Raw genomic sequence first — 18,313 nt, forward strand, 5'->3', positions numbered from 1 at the left:
GAGACCGAGCACCACAGCAGCAAAAGCAGCACCCGTTAGGCGCTATCTATACACTGAACATGTTGAAGCTTGTTACCCCTGTCACTTGGCTGATGCTTTCTCTGATCAATTCCTCCCACTCCTCCTCCGTCACGAAGAGCTTCAGTTCACGAAGTAGCAGAACCTTCTGGAGAAGCAAACAAGCCTGGGCCTGAAAGAGAAAGGAGATGTGAAACTCTGCACTCTCTAGGGAAGATATCAGCAATGCAAATACCGCGCTGAAGCAAAGAGCTAAGCACAGCGTTCAGGGAATGCCATGTTACAGATGCTGCATATCCTCAGCAACATCCATGTTGCTCTGTTTGAAAACATTCTCTAGACCCTGACAGAGTCATTCTTCAGGAGACAGGGTGGTGGGTTTTGGTTGAGTACACATACTTAAAAGAGAAGGTCAAAGGGGAGGGATCATGCTGCTTCTAGATTTAGGCATTAATATCTAAAACATGCTTTAGGTAGCTGCTCTGAGCGCATCACTTTCAGTCTCCAGAAATCTTCAGGCAGCCCTTTGCGTGACTCAACCCTTTACCGTGCCCTGATGAATGCAGTAGGCACAAATAAACAAAAATAAAAGCTGGCAGGTTAGCGAATGCTTCATTGCAAAGGAACCCCAGATGGAAACTGCTGCTCAGAGCAGCCCTCAGCCTTGCCCTGGAGTCAAACTTGCTCATTAAGCCTCTACATTAACACAGCAATGAATAGAGTAGCCACTAGAAAACCAACAATAATCTGCAATCTTCTTACAAGCCCATTTCTGTTCCAGAATTCCTATTTTAAGGTTCTCTTAGGTACGAGAAAAACGCAGCAATAACAAAATCAAATCACAGAAATGTACAGAATACACTAAGGAGGATTAGAGCAAATAGTTTAGAGGACTTAAAAGGAAAATTTTGTAGCAGCATGGACTTAGTGAGCCAATTCTACCCACATATAAAGAAAAAAAATGTTGCCTCTAGCTGCCATCACACAGACCAAAATTGAATGCAGGTATAAATACCAAAAATCATTGGGAATTACATCAAGAGTTAATCTTGTCCAAAGAAAGCAAGGGCTGCCCTTTTTTAACCACGCACTGCAACTGAAAGCAGCCTATAGAAAACAACCAGGCAGAGTTTGTAAAACTTTCTCAAAGACACCATTGAGATCAAAAGTCTAAGAGGCCTAAAATGAAAAAAAAAAAGCAGCACAGCCTGGTGATACCCAACCTGGCCTCCAGATACCTCTTGGGTCCAAAGGAAGCACCCTGGAAAACACGTGGCAGGAGGCTAAAAACTGGCCGTAGGGTGGCCACATTTCTTCTGGAGCATTTTTAGGAAACTATTTACTGAAGAATTCAAAGTGAGGGAAGAGAAGAAATCCCATGATCTCCTGAGAGCAGTCAGACCATCCAAAGTTGTAGGTAGCGGAATAGAACACCTCACGACCTCAAGGAGGTCTGTGTTTCCTCTACAACATACTCCAGGCTTCTGGGAGGGACAGGACACTGAACAGAGGTGACCCAATGGATAATTCCAGCACGTGTATTTGTGTCACAACAGACTAATGTCACACATCTATGTAAGCTTACCCCCAGTTTGCACCACTCTGGCCAACGAAGAGAATTATCCAAATAGGGCAAGCCTTCACCCACGCACAGAAATCCTGTTCTTTACTCGTGGGAGAAAACGTGGCAGGGAACCAACAAGACTACGTCAGAAGATTTATGTTGATTTAATGAGAGAGCACGCCCTAATGCCATGTTCGAGGCAGGCAAGCTTACATATTCCTCGTAATTATGGGGAGGCTGTGTCTTACAGAAAAAATTATGGCATGTCTGCATGCATGTACCAAATGTAGTGGAAAGTCACTTCAGTGCAATTGCAAAGACAACGTGATCCTCAGAGCAGATGAAAGGCCACAATTCATTCTGAAAGGCTCAGGCAGGGTCATAAACCTCAAGGCACCATCTCCTTGAGAGTTATAAAAGCGTTCATACTGCAAGTGGGTGCAAAGCACAGAGAAGGGTTCTGTTAAACTATCCTGATAGTACCTCAGGACTACAGATTTACTCAAGAGGTGAACAGAGGACCAGAGGCAACAGTGATAAGGCCCTGCTCAGGACTCGTACCAGTCAGCAGGGGGTGGGAGCCCTGCAAGTCAGTGAGGAAAAGAACTGGAAAGAAATCAAAGCCATCCAAAGGAACAAGGAGCTCTGGAGACCTGAGACTAACAGAACAGATCCTGAATGGGACCCAGGCCTCAGCATGCACTAAACTTGAAAATTATTTTAAAAGAAAGGAAAAACAGAACACTGAACATTACTTCTGTGTGTCATAAATGAAGAAGTCAAAACACCCAGTCATCTGGGAATCCTGGCTTGGTGCTATCACTCTTTAGTAATTTTGTCACACTCAGAGCTTTCATGCCTCCAGCCTGCACGTTAGATTGAAGCAAAGAGAAAAATGTTTTGAGTTTCATGTAATTAAAACATTGCTTTTGCTGTACTCAACACAATCCTGTGTTTCCTGATTGTTTTCTAACCCAATGACAGTTTAGTACTAAGCATGAACAACTTTGCTCATTTGAAAGAATAAAAATAAAGAATTTACTTGCTGGTTGAAATAAAATTTGCCTTAAGAACATCTCAGTCAGAGTGCAAACGTGACACTAATAATTACAAGGTCCTCAGTGCCCAGTACCATGCTATGCTGTAGTTTAAGGTTATCATATTCATCACAGAGTCAGTGACTCTTCTATTCCTAGAGCTAGTTATTAACACATATAGCCTATTTTTCCAGAGCAAACGTCACAGTTAAATAGCAAAAGTTAAACCACAGGGAGAGGAACTGACATCAGCAAAGTCAGCCAGAAAAATGAGGGGCAGAACCAAAACTAAAACCCAGTTCTTCAATCCCAGTCCAAGGGTAAACCCAACAAGAAACAGCACTTCCCACTCCTCCTGCTAACGCCAACCCATCTCAGCAAAACAGGAGGGGCACCAAGTTTCTTCTTCAGAAAGAGGTGCAACCATCACATCTCAATCACAGCATCTATCAGCATGTGAAAAAGGATTCTGGATGGAAGTCATCAGAAGATTGCTTAACAAGTAAACGTGGTCAGAGAAAACAATCTGGCAACCAGAACCATACAGCAGCCACATCACCTTGAAAGAAACAGTCCTCAGCAATGGCTTTTCAGCCACAAATTCATCTGTCAGGGCTGAGAAATGTCAAACCACTGGCTAGAAAGGGCATGATACAGGGACCAGCTGCATGTTTTACCATCACGTCACAGACTAGCAGTAAACTGAAGTTTGGAAAGTACTCCCACAAAATCCAGCACAGACCTGGAGCTCAACAACTACCCAGCTCTGTCTCTCTCCCTCCTGCCTTCTCCAGCATCACGGATTTTTTTTGAATGTCTTACAAGCATTTGGCAATTTTGGAGGCTGCCAGAACAATACTGTTCCCAGGAATATCATAGAGGATTCTCTGCATTTTCTCAGTGCCAAATCAAGCCTGCTGTGTTCATGACAGCCCTACAAGAGAGCCAAGTATTATCAGCACTTCACAAATGCACAAAAATAGCAGAAGACCCAAAAGCCCCAGCTACTGAACTCCAGTCCAATTCAGAAGAGAAAGTCTGCATCCCGCATATGCACAATCTTGGAAAGAAGAATGTGTCAGAATAGTTACAAGAAGTTGACAGCCACATTAGATCTTTTTATTAAGGGTGGAGGAAAATGCTGCAGCCCATTCTTGTGCCTAGTAGCCACTCAGTTGCCTAATCAAAACATTTTTCTCAACATCAGTTTTTAAAAAGAAAGATCATAAAATAATACAAAAATAAACAAAAGTGAAGTCTACTCAAGCAAGTATAGTACATACATACATACACTCCCACATATATCTATCAACCATGTGACTATATGAGGCAGAAATACTCATTATCAGTCCATGTGGGAGAAGAGAACAAACAATAACAAACTGCAGTGCTGACCCTGTGATTTCCTGCCAGCTTTGTTTATTCCTTTCTTATCTACAATGATAACACAAAACATTACCCAGTATAAACAGTCAAGATTTCTTATTTCTTTCTGAAATAGTGAATGTGCTCACTGCAGTAACCGAGATGTGCTGGTAATTCCCAGATGTGCTCACCTACCTTATTTAGATGCTGAAAAGGAGCGCAAGCTGGCGGGGCTGCTGGGTTTTACAACCTGCCTTTACCCTTCGCAGTAAAGGACAAGACATGCAGCCTGACTATTTGAAATGGTAAGGAACAGACTAACCCCCACCTATTCAGCCACTGTTTTGTTATAGAAAGCAAATACCCGTCACACGCATAGTGGCCGTATAGGTCAGAACAGGAGCTCTCCCCAGTCGCCATCCAGGTGAGCTGGATGGAGGGGAATACATCGAGATGTCTTTCCATCACTACTGTTGTGCAGGAAAAAAGCCAAAACCAAACAAACCTCTGCAATGATGTAGAGATTCTGTCTGCATTGTTGAAGAGATGGAGGCACGACCTAAATTAAGGGTTGTTTTGCAAAGAAAAGCAGGCTGTTAATAGGAAGATACTTGTTCCCGATGCAAAAAGAAATGCTTTTCTCACTCTCAAGTGTTTTAGGAGGCTGGCTGGAGGTGGCTTTCCAAGCAAGTGAAAAAGGACACCATACAGACACACTCCCGTGAGAAAAGACACCGAAATCAGCAGTCACCCACTGCCACCATCAGACGAGAACGAACGTCAAGATGTGCGTACACGGCAACGCGCCAACCACCAAGTCTGAGTTTTCACGGGGCCATTCTGTCAGACGGTCTCAAAGCAGCTTGGAGGTTACAGCTGCTTAACCCTTCCAAATTCTCTTATGGTGTTTCCAGCTCACAGGAGAGAGGCGGTGAGTTTAACTGGCAGAACAGAAACGTTTCATTAAGTCTGAGCCAGGACAGTATCTGAGCTACATCAGACCTCCCTGCACAATATAAGAGAAGCAGTGGGGAGTTTAAATGCTTACCAAAGACATCAAGACATTTCTTTCCCCATCCTTATGCCTATCATTTTTGCATCATGGACAGAATTTTATCAACATGAAGCATGCCGCCAGCATGGCAAGAGCTTCTTTTTCCCTTTATAGATAAATTACATATATATATATATATATATAAAGAAAACATTACCTGGAAAATTATGAGTTTGTGCAACTCAAATATATTTTTAGAACTGAAGAAGCACCAGGAGCTTTAGTGCGATCATCACTTCACTGCTCTTGGAAGCCCAGGAGACAAAAATACACAGGTGGTATCACACCACACAGGCTACTGGTATTTCAGAGCACTGATGTCTCCCCTCTGGCACACACAACACAGCAGCAAAGTTACAGCATAACCTGACCCACCAGCACATCTAATCCAGTGCCAGCACAGGCTATCAAAACCGCAGCTCTCAGTACATAATCTGCAGCATTAAGACTATTCTACGACCACAGGGATATGGCAAAAAATAATTGCACTTCTAGAAATTCTCACTTACCAGGCCCTTTGTGACTGTAATCACATGAATCACATACTGTGCTCATGACAAATGCTACCAGGAAAAGCTGGGGTAAAAGAACATATTGCAAGAATACGGGTAATTGTAAATAAGCTTTCTTTCAATTTTAAGAAATGGTCAAACTATGAAATCAATTCCTCAGCTATCTGCAATTTGTAACATTAAAAAAAAAAGAAAAAAAAAGGCACAGCAAGCTCCAGCTTACAGGACTATTGGTTATAGAAGAATAACCTATCATTTGTTACTACAAGGCAGGATGGCCAGAGCACCACAGCAAAAGGCTCTTCAAATCACTGTCAAAGCTTTTGTAAAAAGATAAGAAACAGCATGCAAAGCCATGAAGCAAGTGCCAGTCTAGCCCCGTTTTTGCCTCCACCATTAAACTATTCTATTTTTACGTTTACATTGGGTGTAGGATGGAGAAAAAGACTCCAAAAGAGCTGTCTTGACATTCAGGGCTTGCTTTTCATTTCTTTATCACATTTGTTTCATGCATTTGAGTATTTCTGAACCTATAAGCCACAAGTTTGATAATGGTTTGGCAGGCAGAGCCCAAGTTAGGAACAGTCTAGCAGCTTATTCGAAATGGCAAATTATGAAATTATGAGAGGGAAAGGAGAACAAGGACCACAACAATGGTGCTCCCTGTTCTTTACAGCACATTCACAATAGGCAGTACAGAAGCAACTGCACTTCAATGTATGCAATATGTATGCAAGTTTCCTACTGTTCCTTGACACATTATAATCAGAATTATAAAAGACTGAGCACTCCAACACTGCGGGCAAGACAGTCTTCTTGGCTAGGAACTGTCATGACAATATTTAACAGAGGACTTAAACTTGTGACTAATTTAAAAGTCTGAGTTTCACACAGCCTGTTGACCTCAACAGGAACAAACTGCAAATTCTCTGAGGGACGCAAGAAGAGGAAAACAAACAAACAAAAAGACACTTTCCTAAGTTAAGGACAAACAAAAAATATCCTTCAAGATCCTTAACAACTATCCTCACTGAACAAGCAAACGCCAATTATTTACTTAAAACATACAAACCTTATTTGAAGGCTTTAGATCTAAAAAGTGAAAACCAGAGATGATTAAGAAACATTTGCCAAATTAATTTTCCTCAATCTACAAGGTGTAACTGCAGTATTCCGCACGCGGCACACACCCACGTTCCATATACGTTCCAAACTCAAGGGGAAGGGAGGATAAGGCAAAGCCCTGGCTGTGGCTTAAGAAAACTAGTATTGAGAGGGAAATTTAATTTGTTTCAGCAGCAATGAGGAGGTTCAAAAGTGCACACAACCAGTGAAGCCAAGATTCTCATTTAGCAGCTATTTAAAAGGTTTCAGGGTGGAAAGTGCTCGCCCCTTCTGGGATAAGTAGGACTGTTATGACAACACGGCTGGCACGTTTGGTTTTGCAGAACTGCCCATGCCAGGACACCAGAGCATCTCTGCAACTATTGCTTGGTTTAAAAATGCATTGCCCATGCTCCAAGGCAGCACCACATGTTAGACATCCACTTTTACCCCAAATTTACCCTGTTGTCTCTTCTGATTAAGAGACCCAGAGACCGCCTTTGCTGTGCCATTTCTGGCTGCCTCCTGTGTCCTGCCTGGCTCAGAGACATCTCGGGGCTGTGACGGAGCTGGAAGCCCTGCTGTGCACCAGGGTGAGCAAACCTGCGTGCAGAGCTCCTGTCTGCAGGGCCCGTGGCACACAGGGAGACGGGCAAAACGGGCCTGCGTGACAGCACTGTCACGGCACGGAGCCCAGGCTGCACAACCGGCTCTCAGCAGGAGCACCGCGTTATCCATCGCTGCACAGACTCCTGGTGCCTGCAAGCAGAGTCAGAGAGAGCTTGCACAAGAAAGGCCATGAAAATCTCTTCTGCATTATCATCTGGCTCAGGAGCCAAATTCAATATTTCCTGCTACAATCCAGTGTCTTCAGACTAATCAATTGGCTCTTTCAAGACGTCCCCTCAGCCAGCTTTGACAAGGTCCAATATTGTTGTCTGAGGCGGGCAGAACATGAGCAAGATCCATTTCGGCCAGCACAGACATTGTCTTACCAGACACAAGCTTCCAAGTCTGCAAATTTGCCCTCGTGCCTCCAAGAATGGCCAACAGCACAATAATGCAGCTGAAGTTAACACTGATCAGACACCCGCACCCACTAAGCAGTACCCCCGGCTCCCACACCTTCCCCCTGCCCACACAACAAGCTCTGGGCCAGGCAGGAGTTTCCTCCCAGCTCTCCCTCAGTCTGGCCTTGCCAAAAAAACACCAAAGAGGAGATATATGAGCCCAGGAAAAAAGTCTTCCTGCCAAAAAGCGATCAAAACAAATGGTATTTTACAAGCTTAAATTAAGTTCCTGCAAAAAATGGATGAGAAAAATTTTGCAAGGCTAGTTAATTACAACATGTAAAGCGTTTAAGTGACACCTAAATCACATTTTACAACCTTGGATGAGAGAAGCAATCTTACTCAGCGCACTCCCACCAAACAGCCTAGGTCATCAAGTTCTTGCAATTTTCAGAGTTTTAGAATAAGCCAACCTGCACTGCAGTCCAGTTTGATGTAGATTGTACCTATTCTTCCTCACTAGTAAAAAAGCAGATTTCCACACATACAGCAGGATGATTTCCATCCAGGAACCTTTAAACAATTCACGACAGCTTGCATATTAGTGCATTGAAAATAACTGTCACACATGAGACACATTTTGCTCATTTGATCATCATCATGTAGATTATCTGTTCAGGCCTTTTTGAGTGCATAAACTTGCCAACGAACTCTGTTGGGTTTGTGGGCTTTTTATGTTAACTTTCAACTCTAAACCTCTAAAACAGACAACATCTCCATCTTCTATCCCTCCTGCTGCATCTGCCACACCCCCCTCGTCTTTATTTTTATTACCTTTCATAAACCACTTCACCTGTGGCTCAGATGTCCTTTAAGCAGCAGCAGTGAAAAGTTAAGAAATCTATACAATTCCACGACTATTCCCAAGGCTCTGAACAGCAGCTGTCGCATCGATCAGATGGGCTGTTAACTTCATTCTGCTAATACTGAGTACTTGTCTACACTACAGAAAGTTTTATCACATTAGCTATGCTGTCGCATCCTCCTCCTCCACAACATGCAAACAGCTATTGCAAGACACAAGCACTTAAACCACCACCACTCAATCTGGCTAAAAACGTGGAATGAGCTACACCCCATAGAAACCACCCTTAAATAATGCGGCTGCACCTACAGGAGTTATGTCAGCCTTGGCCTTACGGGAAAAATAGTCTTTGCCTTCACTGACAAAGTCACACCAGTATGGTTTTTTAAATATACTTGAGCCAGCAGAAAACCCAGGACCAGCAGTCAAGACACTGGAGCAGCCTGCCTGCAGACCTGGGCACATACACAGTATTTACTTATATACAGGTTTCTTCATGCCCTAGAACATTCTTACTTGATTTGTTCAATCAACAGCTCTGCAAATCATGTTCTCTCCACTGCTGCTGAGGAGTGGATTTTTCCATGCTTGGTTCCTCTGCAAACAGTGCTCTGGATGATGGTTTTGTCAGAGCAAAAGCCCCTTCTTGCACTTGCCTGACCAGAGGAGCCCATTTGTATGTGAACACAGGGATTCATTTCTCCCAGGGGTAACCACTTACCATATCAGAAAGGCCCATTACTCTTAAAGTTTCCCTCCTCCCACCCCAAAAAGTCAGTATTTTATCCTAAATTCTTGAAAAGTTTAAAGATGCCATAATTAAGCCATGAGAACACAAGATAAATCACCAGCAGAACACAGATGAGAACCTATGAGCACCAATTTTGCTTGTTCTGTAATGTCCAACTACAGGAGTGAAACATTGGTGGGGAATATTGGTGCCATAGACTGTACTGAAATCAGAGGAAAAAAGAGCAGCAACACGTTCTGTGCAATGTATCCAAGCCTCTCCCTTCCTGCATTAAAAAACAAACAAACAAACAAAAAAACAAAGCCAGGAAATATGCCCATTTCCCCCTCCATTCCCAAATACACTTATCTCCCAAGTTAAGAACAAATTCACGATTAAAAAAATCTAAGACAATTTGGTTTCTTAATACGGCCCTGTTTATTTTGGAGCATTACCACTTCGCTTTTACAAGTTCTTCACTTTAAACACCAGAGCAAGAGATTCCCTTTTGTTAAGAAATAACAGCGAAGATTCTCACAGAATGTCCCAGTAGCTGAGGCTCAAAGAAACATTACCAAACATCAAGAACCATCTTGCGAAATCCCCTGAGGCACTATTCTTTCAACCCTGTCTTTCCTCTTGAAAAAAAAAAAAATTAACCTACCCCAAAAGCTTTCATTCTGTCAATTTTTATTTTACACGCACTTACGTTATATCATCAAACACCAAGAAGCTCCACGGACACCTCAAGTTACCTGCACACATTGGTAAGACCAAAACCAAACTCATCCCCTCCAGTTTCCTCACCTGGCTGCTCCTCCCAACACGTTCTAAGCCAGATGTCTCCTCTGCACAACAAAGCCAATTTTCCTCAATTCAGGAGAGACATGGAATAAGATTTTTTTTTTTTTTAGGCTATTTAGAAGGCAGCTACTGCATAATGCAGCCTATTTAAAAGAGACTTTGCTAAAGTCAAATTTAATAATTTAGGAGATTTAAGAGCAGTACGCATTCAAAAAAAAAAAAAAACACCACCACACTGCCTAGACACTGTGTGCCTTTTAGCTGCTGTCTCTGATTCACTAGAGCAGTCTTGATGTCGCAAGGACAAAGGTTTTTATCTTTTGAGAACATTTATCTGCAGATAATGAGAAATTAGAATTCCAATTCACTCAAACGTCAACTATTGAAGTTTAGCTTTCAAGCAGTATTAAAAAAAAAAACTACTCACATGTCAGTAAAATTGTTAGCTTGGAACATTGAAATAAATAGCATTGCTAAGTAAAAAAAAAAAAAAAAAAAAAATAGTTGGAATTGTACTGGGTTGAACTTTGTAGATTCAACAACTCGGATGCTCGCCAGCAGACCTTTTCATTTTGCAGAATCCACTGAGAGAAGCACCGTGACATGACAAACAGCATGTTGCCCTTGGGGAGAGGGACATTTGAGACCCTCTTCGGCTAGGAGATTGCTGAGAAATCCTGCAGAGAAATCCTAACTCCTTTCTTGTGCTTTAACTTCTGCAGAGTGGCATTTTAGTACGTGCCAAGGGAAAGCAGAAACAGCAGCAGCCAAACCTCATTCCAACCCACAAACAACAACAAAAAGGGACCTACCACCTCCTGTCTACAGGACCTCTTCTTAAGAACGTCCTTGTCAGTCACTACAGCCCAGGACGGCATTTCATTTTAAGCTGCAGAAGCCCTAATCTTTCTTCACTTGCCAACAAAACACCCTTCCAATGTGCTAGTATTTCCAAACCAAGATCCAATAGCCCACTGTAAACACAGCAGAAATCATTACTCAAGACTTTAAAAAAATCAGGATTCTACCCTGACGTTTTTATAATATTTTGTAGCACAAATATACCTCGAGCCCATATGACTGAGATAGTCACCAATCTCATCACAACCACAGGCATTTCTTCCCCTCCTGTTTTTGCTATGCTGTTATTAAATACGTGGCGATGACCTTGCCTCCCAGCAAGCTTCTCCCAGTTGCTCTACACAAATATCCACTCATCAAACTGTCCAAGGGGCTGTGTTTGTCAGGCTGAGCAGAACACACTTGGGTGGTTCACTCTCTTTTTAAAAATTATCAACTCCTCATGTGTCAGATGGCAAGTTTAATTTAGTAGGCCAGGAAATCACTCAAGTCTTGGAAAATCACTGCAGTATGGTATATATCTAACTCAGCAAGTCCATCTGATACGCAGGGCTGTTAATGCCAGCGATCAGTCTCATCCTTGGATACCTCTTGCCAGCAGCTGTGTCTACAGTAACAACTAAAGCATATGTGACCTTTTAATTTTCTTATTTCTTCCCAGCAACAGACTAGAATGTTTCCTCCTTTACTGAGGATTTGCTACAAGATCATCAACCCAATCAGCTGAACAGCCGTGAGTAGAATAATCACAATCTGTATCTCCAGAATCAGAATAGAGAGGCAAGTAGGAGCTTTTTCGTGTTCTGGTTGTGCTGCCCCAAGTATGGTGGGACTGCTAACAGGGCAGTTTCTCTGTGCCAGTCAATTAATATCTAATGTCACTATGGATCTGTATGTGGGCAATGCAGGCATCTGTCTGCTAGACGCTTTTTGCAAAAGCCATAGTGGTCATTAAAAGGCATAAAATTAAAAAAAAATTATATCATGGAAAAAATAAACAAACATGAACACCTAACACGTGAAATGCTCCAAAGAGACCCTGCAGACTCAGTGACAACTGAAATACACGAGCATACAAAGTTCTCAATGAAAATACAAGTAAAAGCTCATGCCATGGGATTTCAAGCACTCGGCTTAAATGCAGCCAGGAGGATCTGAAAAATTTAACAGATCTTTTTAAATTTTCAGCCATCTCACAGAAGTGAGAGGAAAGGAAGACAGAAACATGGCTTATAAAGCAGCTGATCAGAGACAGCTACGTTTTACTATGTCATCAGACACCTTTCCAAAGAACATTAGAGACTATTTATAGATGCTGTCAATGTCCTCCAACTCGCCAAGGGAACACAGTTTCTTTGAGCTCTCCCAATGCAAGAGACACTCTCAGTAAAGAAAAGCTGGGATGCAATAATCCACATCCACAACCATCCTGAAGGTCTAGGCATTGAGTAACTCTACACAAAAAATGTAGAGCGCTCTGGCCCTGACCCAGCAAAGCACTTAAGCATTCAACTGTTTTCCTTTCGACTTCAGAGGGACAGTTTACATACCTAGAGCTAGTACATGTCACGAGGCTTTGCTGGCTCACGATCAGATAGCTCAAAAAAGTGGACGAGCCCACCCATAGTTCAGCTTTACCTTGTAAAACATGGGGTCTCCTTGAACATCTCCTTACATAAAACAAAAACAGGAGCAGGACAGTGACTTGGCCAAAGCATGTCACGTTGACATATATTTTCCAGCTGCAAATGATTTCTTTTCATTGAAGAGAGGGTGCATACTGAACAGGGGAAGACAAAAAGGAAGAAGTCTGCAGGCAGCAGCCATTTCAACACTGTATCACACAAGAAGCCATCACTGCCTGGGGGTAACTCACCCTCTGAAGGTCTGCTTGTCTCAACTGGACGCTGGGACAAGCCCTCCCCTAGTGACACTTCTGTGGAGACGCAGCATGTCCCACCTCTGTGGATGGGATGGAGGATGCTTTGAAGGAACGGTACCTATTGCTTAGCTAGCATCAGCAGCCCAGTTCTCATCTCTGATGCAAAGGACTGGTGCTGGTACTTATCTGGGAAGGTTTATTTCGCTTCACTATTAGCGATGGCTTATGCAAAATATTCCATAACAAGTCCTTCCTATACCACCTGCTGGAAAGTAGCTGTGAGAACACAGGCAAGGCGCCGTGCATTAGCATAGTGATCCATTCATCTATCAAAGCACAAGAAGGAATCCTCCCACAAATACACACAGAGGGGTGCTGGCTTCTGATGCTTTGACTATTCTTGCTGTATTAAAGTTTAATTACTTTTTAACTTAGGTATTTACATAGAACATAAACTGTTCAGAAGGATAACTGTCAACCAGCCAAGATCTCTTTGGCAGGACTGTGAGATCACATTTTACTCTTCTGGTGATGGCAGCTCTGGTACAGAATTGCTACGGTTCTGTAAAATTATGTCCATATATGTTTGACCCCTTTTGGGAGACTGCCAAAGCACCAAGATTAATTAGCAACTTACCTAAAATACACTCTCTGTTAGATAGATCTTAAAGGGTTCCTCATCACAGACTGCTTTATAAAAACACATTTTGAAATATTAATGAATCTGTATGACATAAGATGACATTTTGAACTCAGTGCCCATTCTCATCTCCACACTAAGTAAAATTACTTTTATTAGTTTCATGACAGCTCTGCACTTACATCAGCTTTGCAGAGCTCTAGCCAATCATAGAAAATCAACTCACTTGGCAGACAAATATATCATCATTATGCTCACAGCTACTGCGGCATCCTCTATCAATATAGCTTTAAACGTAAATAAGAAGACAGGGATGTATCCAAACTGATGTGTGACCACAGTGCAGAAACGACTGCAAAGTAATTGTGTTGAAATGTACACTCCTATTGCCTTTCCCAATGGAAAAGAAGCAGGGACAGGTGTGGAATCATTTGCCTAAACCCTAGGAAAAAGTTACAGACTAGAAGTGGTCTAAGTGTCTGCCAGTACAAGTGAGGTGGGGGCAACCCCTTGACCCTGCTAACAGTGGATGTTTCATTTACTAATCGTCCTTTCCAAACTGGCTCCAGCACCAATGGTCAACAAGCTGGATTTGTCAGGGAAATGAGAATGCTGTTCCAGTCCAGGCTTCCAGAGAGGTTGTGCTTCAGTGTGTTTCCAGTTCAGAGCTGGCACTTGGAATATGCGCTTGCCTGCAAGAAGCCTGGATCAGCAGTGAGCCTGGGTACTGCAGTGAAAACAGCCACAAATTTTCCTTCTTCACCTGATCCTTAGACTAACAGTTAAGTTGCTAAGGCAGAAGCATTGGTTCACAGACTTATCCAGTCCTCTGGCAGCCTTAGGATGCAGGAAAACGTTCAGGGGACGCTGCACTAAGAACCTCACCACAATTAGCAATGCACCACAGAGGGGTTTGTGCCGTAACAACATCAGAGGGACAGCCCAGGACCACACAACTACAAAACGAGATGTTACTGTAGTTATGCTCATCATACTGATGCTGTTAAAAATAAACCAGGAAGACATTCCTCACCTAAGGCTCAGGAGGGTTCTGGTATGTAGCTGAGTCATGCGAAAATCATTAAACACATCTTGATCCCTGGTTTATGCTCCATCAGCGCAAGTCAAAAAACAAAGCCTTTTGTGTGTATTGAAAAAGCAACACTGCACCCACTGAAACAAGGCACAAGGAAGTAATTTGAAGGTCAAGGTCTCCTGGAAAACAATTGCAGTAGTAAGGTCAAACTGCATTAAGAAGGGAGGAAGCAAGAACAAACTCACGTGCATTTTTTTGCTAAAGAGAATTTGAGAGAACCTGTTTAGTGCTTGTGGAAGACATCAGACAGACAGCAACATCCTTAGTCAACAAAACAGCACAAGCCTCCCGCACCTGTTAGCACCATACACATTTTGCCTGGCTAATGGCAAGACTTTGCACTGCCAATGGGATCACCTGTGCCAGACAATTCATTAGCACTGGCTCAACTCAAAAGTGTAACACAAGCTTCATTTTTGATGACTTGTCATTTTCCCATACCAGTCTTATCATTGAAGACTGTATCCCTAGCTGGCATTTGTACCTAAGCAACTTAGAGCACCTATATGCATGCAGGTACAGGATTCTAGAAGCATTAGCTACACTTTACTCAGTGTAAGCACCTTCTCAGTAAGAGAAAGTTATCAAATCTGCCTATATGTACAAAAAGATTGTGATGTGTGCACCAGTCCCATTTTCATGCCACTGAAGACATTTCTGCTGGCCATTACAGCAAGTCCAAAGTCATGGATTTTCAGGACCTCAGTCCTCAGGACTGCATCCAACAAGCTGGACTAGACCACCCCAAAAACTTCATTCTTTACCATCTTCTTTCTTTTTTACTTTAACTTGTAGCACGTCTCACACACTGAAGGTCCTTTCGAAAAGCTTCATAGCAGCTGTTTGCAATCTAGTGATTTAATCCAATTTCTATCCACTTCTTTCTACAGCAGACAACAGTGCAAGAACACATCACAGGCATGAGAAGACAGTGCAGCTTTAAGTTATATATTGGTTTAAATTACACATATGGGAAAGCAAGGATCAACAAGAGTTTAGGGAGAAGATCCTGACTGCTACTGTAACAGAAAAAAAAAAAAAAAAAAACAACAAAAAACAAACCCCACGAACTACAGCAAACCCCACCAGATTTCTCAGTTCAATAAATAAAAGATATCCAAACATCAGTGTGTTCATTTTTTAAAGGCCTGAAGCATTTTAACTTGCACACAGGCACCTTTGGGACAGTAGTTGTCTTTAGCTCCACACTTCAAGAAATGCGGAGTTTGAAAAACAGGCCAGCGAACAGGTAACACTGAGCACTCAAAGCACCAGCTCCCAGAGTCACAGCGCATTTGAACTGGCAGAATATGATTCATAGTGTTCTGCAGCCAGTGTGGTCTCATAAAAAGCAGGAACTGCTTGAAACAAGGTGTTCTTGCAGATCCACTGTCAGAGATCTTCATCTGGGATACTTCTGATGTATAGGTTTAAATGTGAATTTAAGTGAATTCAGGGTGGGGTGACAACTCCCCTTTCCTGGTCAAGTATCCCTTTCCCTTCCTTCCCCTACTCACAAATGGCACCAATCTCTCCAGCTCTTTCCTTTTCCAGGGAAACTGCTGTATTAGTGTCTCCTGCAGGCATCCATGCTCCAGGAGAGAAACATCAGAGAAACAGAACTTGTCCACTTCTACGAGCTTCAGTTTCAAGTTCAGTCTCAGCAAGACCACTGCAAATTCATCTTTCCAGTTTAAAACTTTTTATACAAGTTGAGCTTACTGCTAGGAAAACCTACCAAGCCAATTACTGTGAGCCAGGTTTAAAACTGCCTTAAGAGCTCTCACCTCCCAAAGGGCTGTTCATTTTATCTCACAAATTACTTCAGTACGAAGGTGAACAACCTCACTGCTGCTTTAGGCGTGTAGGAGCAGTGTCAGAAGAGAAGAGCTGACTTGATGTCAGTCACACCAGCTAAAGATTTTGTTCTAAAGCTTCCTTTTTTTTTCTGCTAAGCTTTGCATCAAGATGCACCCTCGACACACCTGCCTTTGGATATCGCTGAAAGACCCTTCTCTACAGGAGCAATTCCACAAGCCAAAGAAATGCACCTCCCAGAAAGATACATAACACCCATCTGACAGCTACAAACACCTTTGTCTTCACAGACAACACTGCTGCTGAGGGTTCCATTTAGAGGTGAGCAACTGAGGAAGACAGGATGCACAGAAACGCTGCAGCAATGCAAGACCCAGTAGCCCGAGCCATCAACTACGATGTTGGAAGGGCCTCCCCCAGGCCAGCTGGACAAGCAGCCAGCAGCTCCGCTGGATCAGAGCCCCTGGGGGTTCATTCCCAGGCCAACACGAGGGACCTGCCCGGAGCTGTGAGCTCCACCTTCCCGTGCAGACCACGGCTCTCCCCACCCAGCACGGCCCCAAGGACTCCATGCCAAAGGGATCTGCAGAGCCAAAAAGTCAAAATCACCATGGGATTAGCTGTTCACACAGATGCAGCAGGCAGAGCCAGAACAATCAGCAGTAACAACAGGAGTTTTAGAATGGGAATTAAGGCTCATGTCTCTGGGATAAATGAGTTCAATGACTAGAGGCCAATATTCAGGGGCTGAAAATAGGAGACTACCCCACTTGCGTCTCAACCACCAGGGCTGGCCAAAGTCAGGGTATCAGGAGACCTTTGGTGTCTTCAGGACTCAGAGTTAGGACAGCCCTTTTGGCAGCTGAGCCCCTCCACCTCACCCCCCCCAGGCACTGCCAGAAGCTGCAGAGGCTCCAGAGGAGTTATTTATCCCCCTGCTTTACCCACGACGTCACTTGGGCATACACACCCATCCAGCTTGCCTGCTACCCTACCCCCTAGGATATCATCAAAGCACTTTTGCATTGTGAATCAGTGGGAAAATTTAATTGAAAACCTGACAAATTAGACATTTGATGAGGGGAAGCCAGAATTCCTGAAAAGGAAGCAGTCTGCAAAAAAATGTAAAGTTGCAACTCCAAGCTCCCCAGGCTGTACATAGCTTACTCTCCATGTTGCCCTTGTTTAAACAGTGGTATATCCATGTTCTCTATCTGGTCTCCCACACAGCATACTGCACATCCTCCCCTGCTCCTCCCGCCCACAGATAAACAGGCTCTGGAAACAAAGCTTGAGCAGATAATTGTAGAAGCCCTGAAAGAAGGACAATGCTGTTCCTTGTGGAGAAGCAAAGACACCCACATAAATGAAGCTGTCTGCTTGGGATGCTGTTCTTGGTCTCTTGAGGATAGGATCAAGTATGTGCCTTATAATTAATGTTTGTTATTTGTGTAACACGTCCTTATTTCTACCCACTGAAATTACTAATAGCTTAATTCACTCACTCTTTCTTTTGTTGTTGTTGTTGTTTAAATCAGAGCCATTCCTGCTAGGTAAAATAGCCTGAAATGCAATTTACACTGACAATGTAAAGCAGCATTACTGTAAACACATACCTAGCCCTTCGCTTTCCCTCCAATGATAAGAAACAATAAAACAGCTATTTATGAAACAGAATGGTCAATGTAGGATGTACTTCTGCAGGGGACAGATGCAGGTTACAGCTAGGGGGTGGGAAAGTTAGAGACACAGTGCTACTGGCCTAAAGGGTTTTGGTTATTAACCGCGTGGAAGGCACCCCCACTGCAGTGAAAATCCAGACAGGCCTCATTCCCTGCTCATGCGACACTGAGCTGTGCAGTCACCCTGCAATGTTTTATTGATAAGGCTCCACTAATTTTGTGTTAGTCAGGCACATGCAATCAACCATCAAAAATCGGATCTATAGTACAG

General features: G+C 43.1%; 1 protein-coding gene across 1 annotated transcript in view; it reads right to left on the reverse strand.

Annotated features, from left to right (window-relative positions):
- Positions 1 to 18,313, reverse strand: part of MYBBP1A (MYB binding protein 1a) — a 54,771-nt gene that overhangs the window by 14,034 nt on the left and 22,424 nt on the right. Inside the window, exon 24 of the mRNA XM_065646999.1 lies at positions 77 to 190. Coding sequence (XP_065503071.1) covers positions 77 to 190 — 114 coding nt within the window. The remainder of the gene's footprint in view (positions 1 to 76; positions 191 to 18,313) is intronic.

The sequence above is a fragment of the Caloenas nicobarica genome, chromosome 17, assembly GCF_036013445.1.
Source record: "Caloenas nicobarica isolate bCalNic1 chromosome 17, bCalNic1.hap1, whole genome shotgun sequence".
Lineage (NCBI taxonomy): Eukaryota > Metazoa > Chordata > Aves > Columbiformes > Columbidae > Caloenas > Caloenas nicobarica.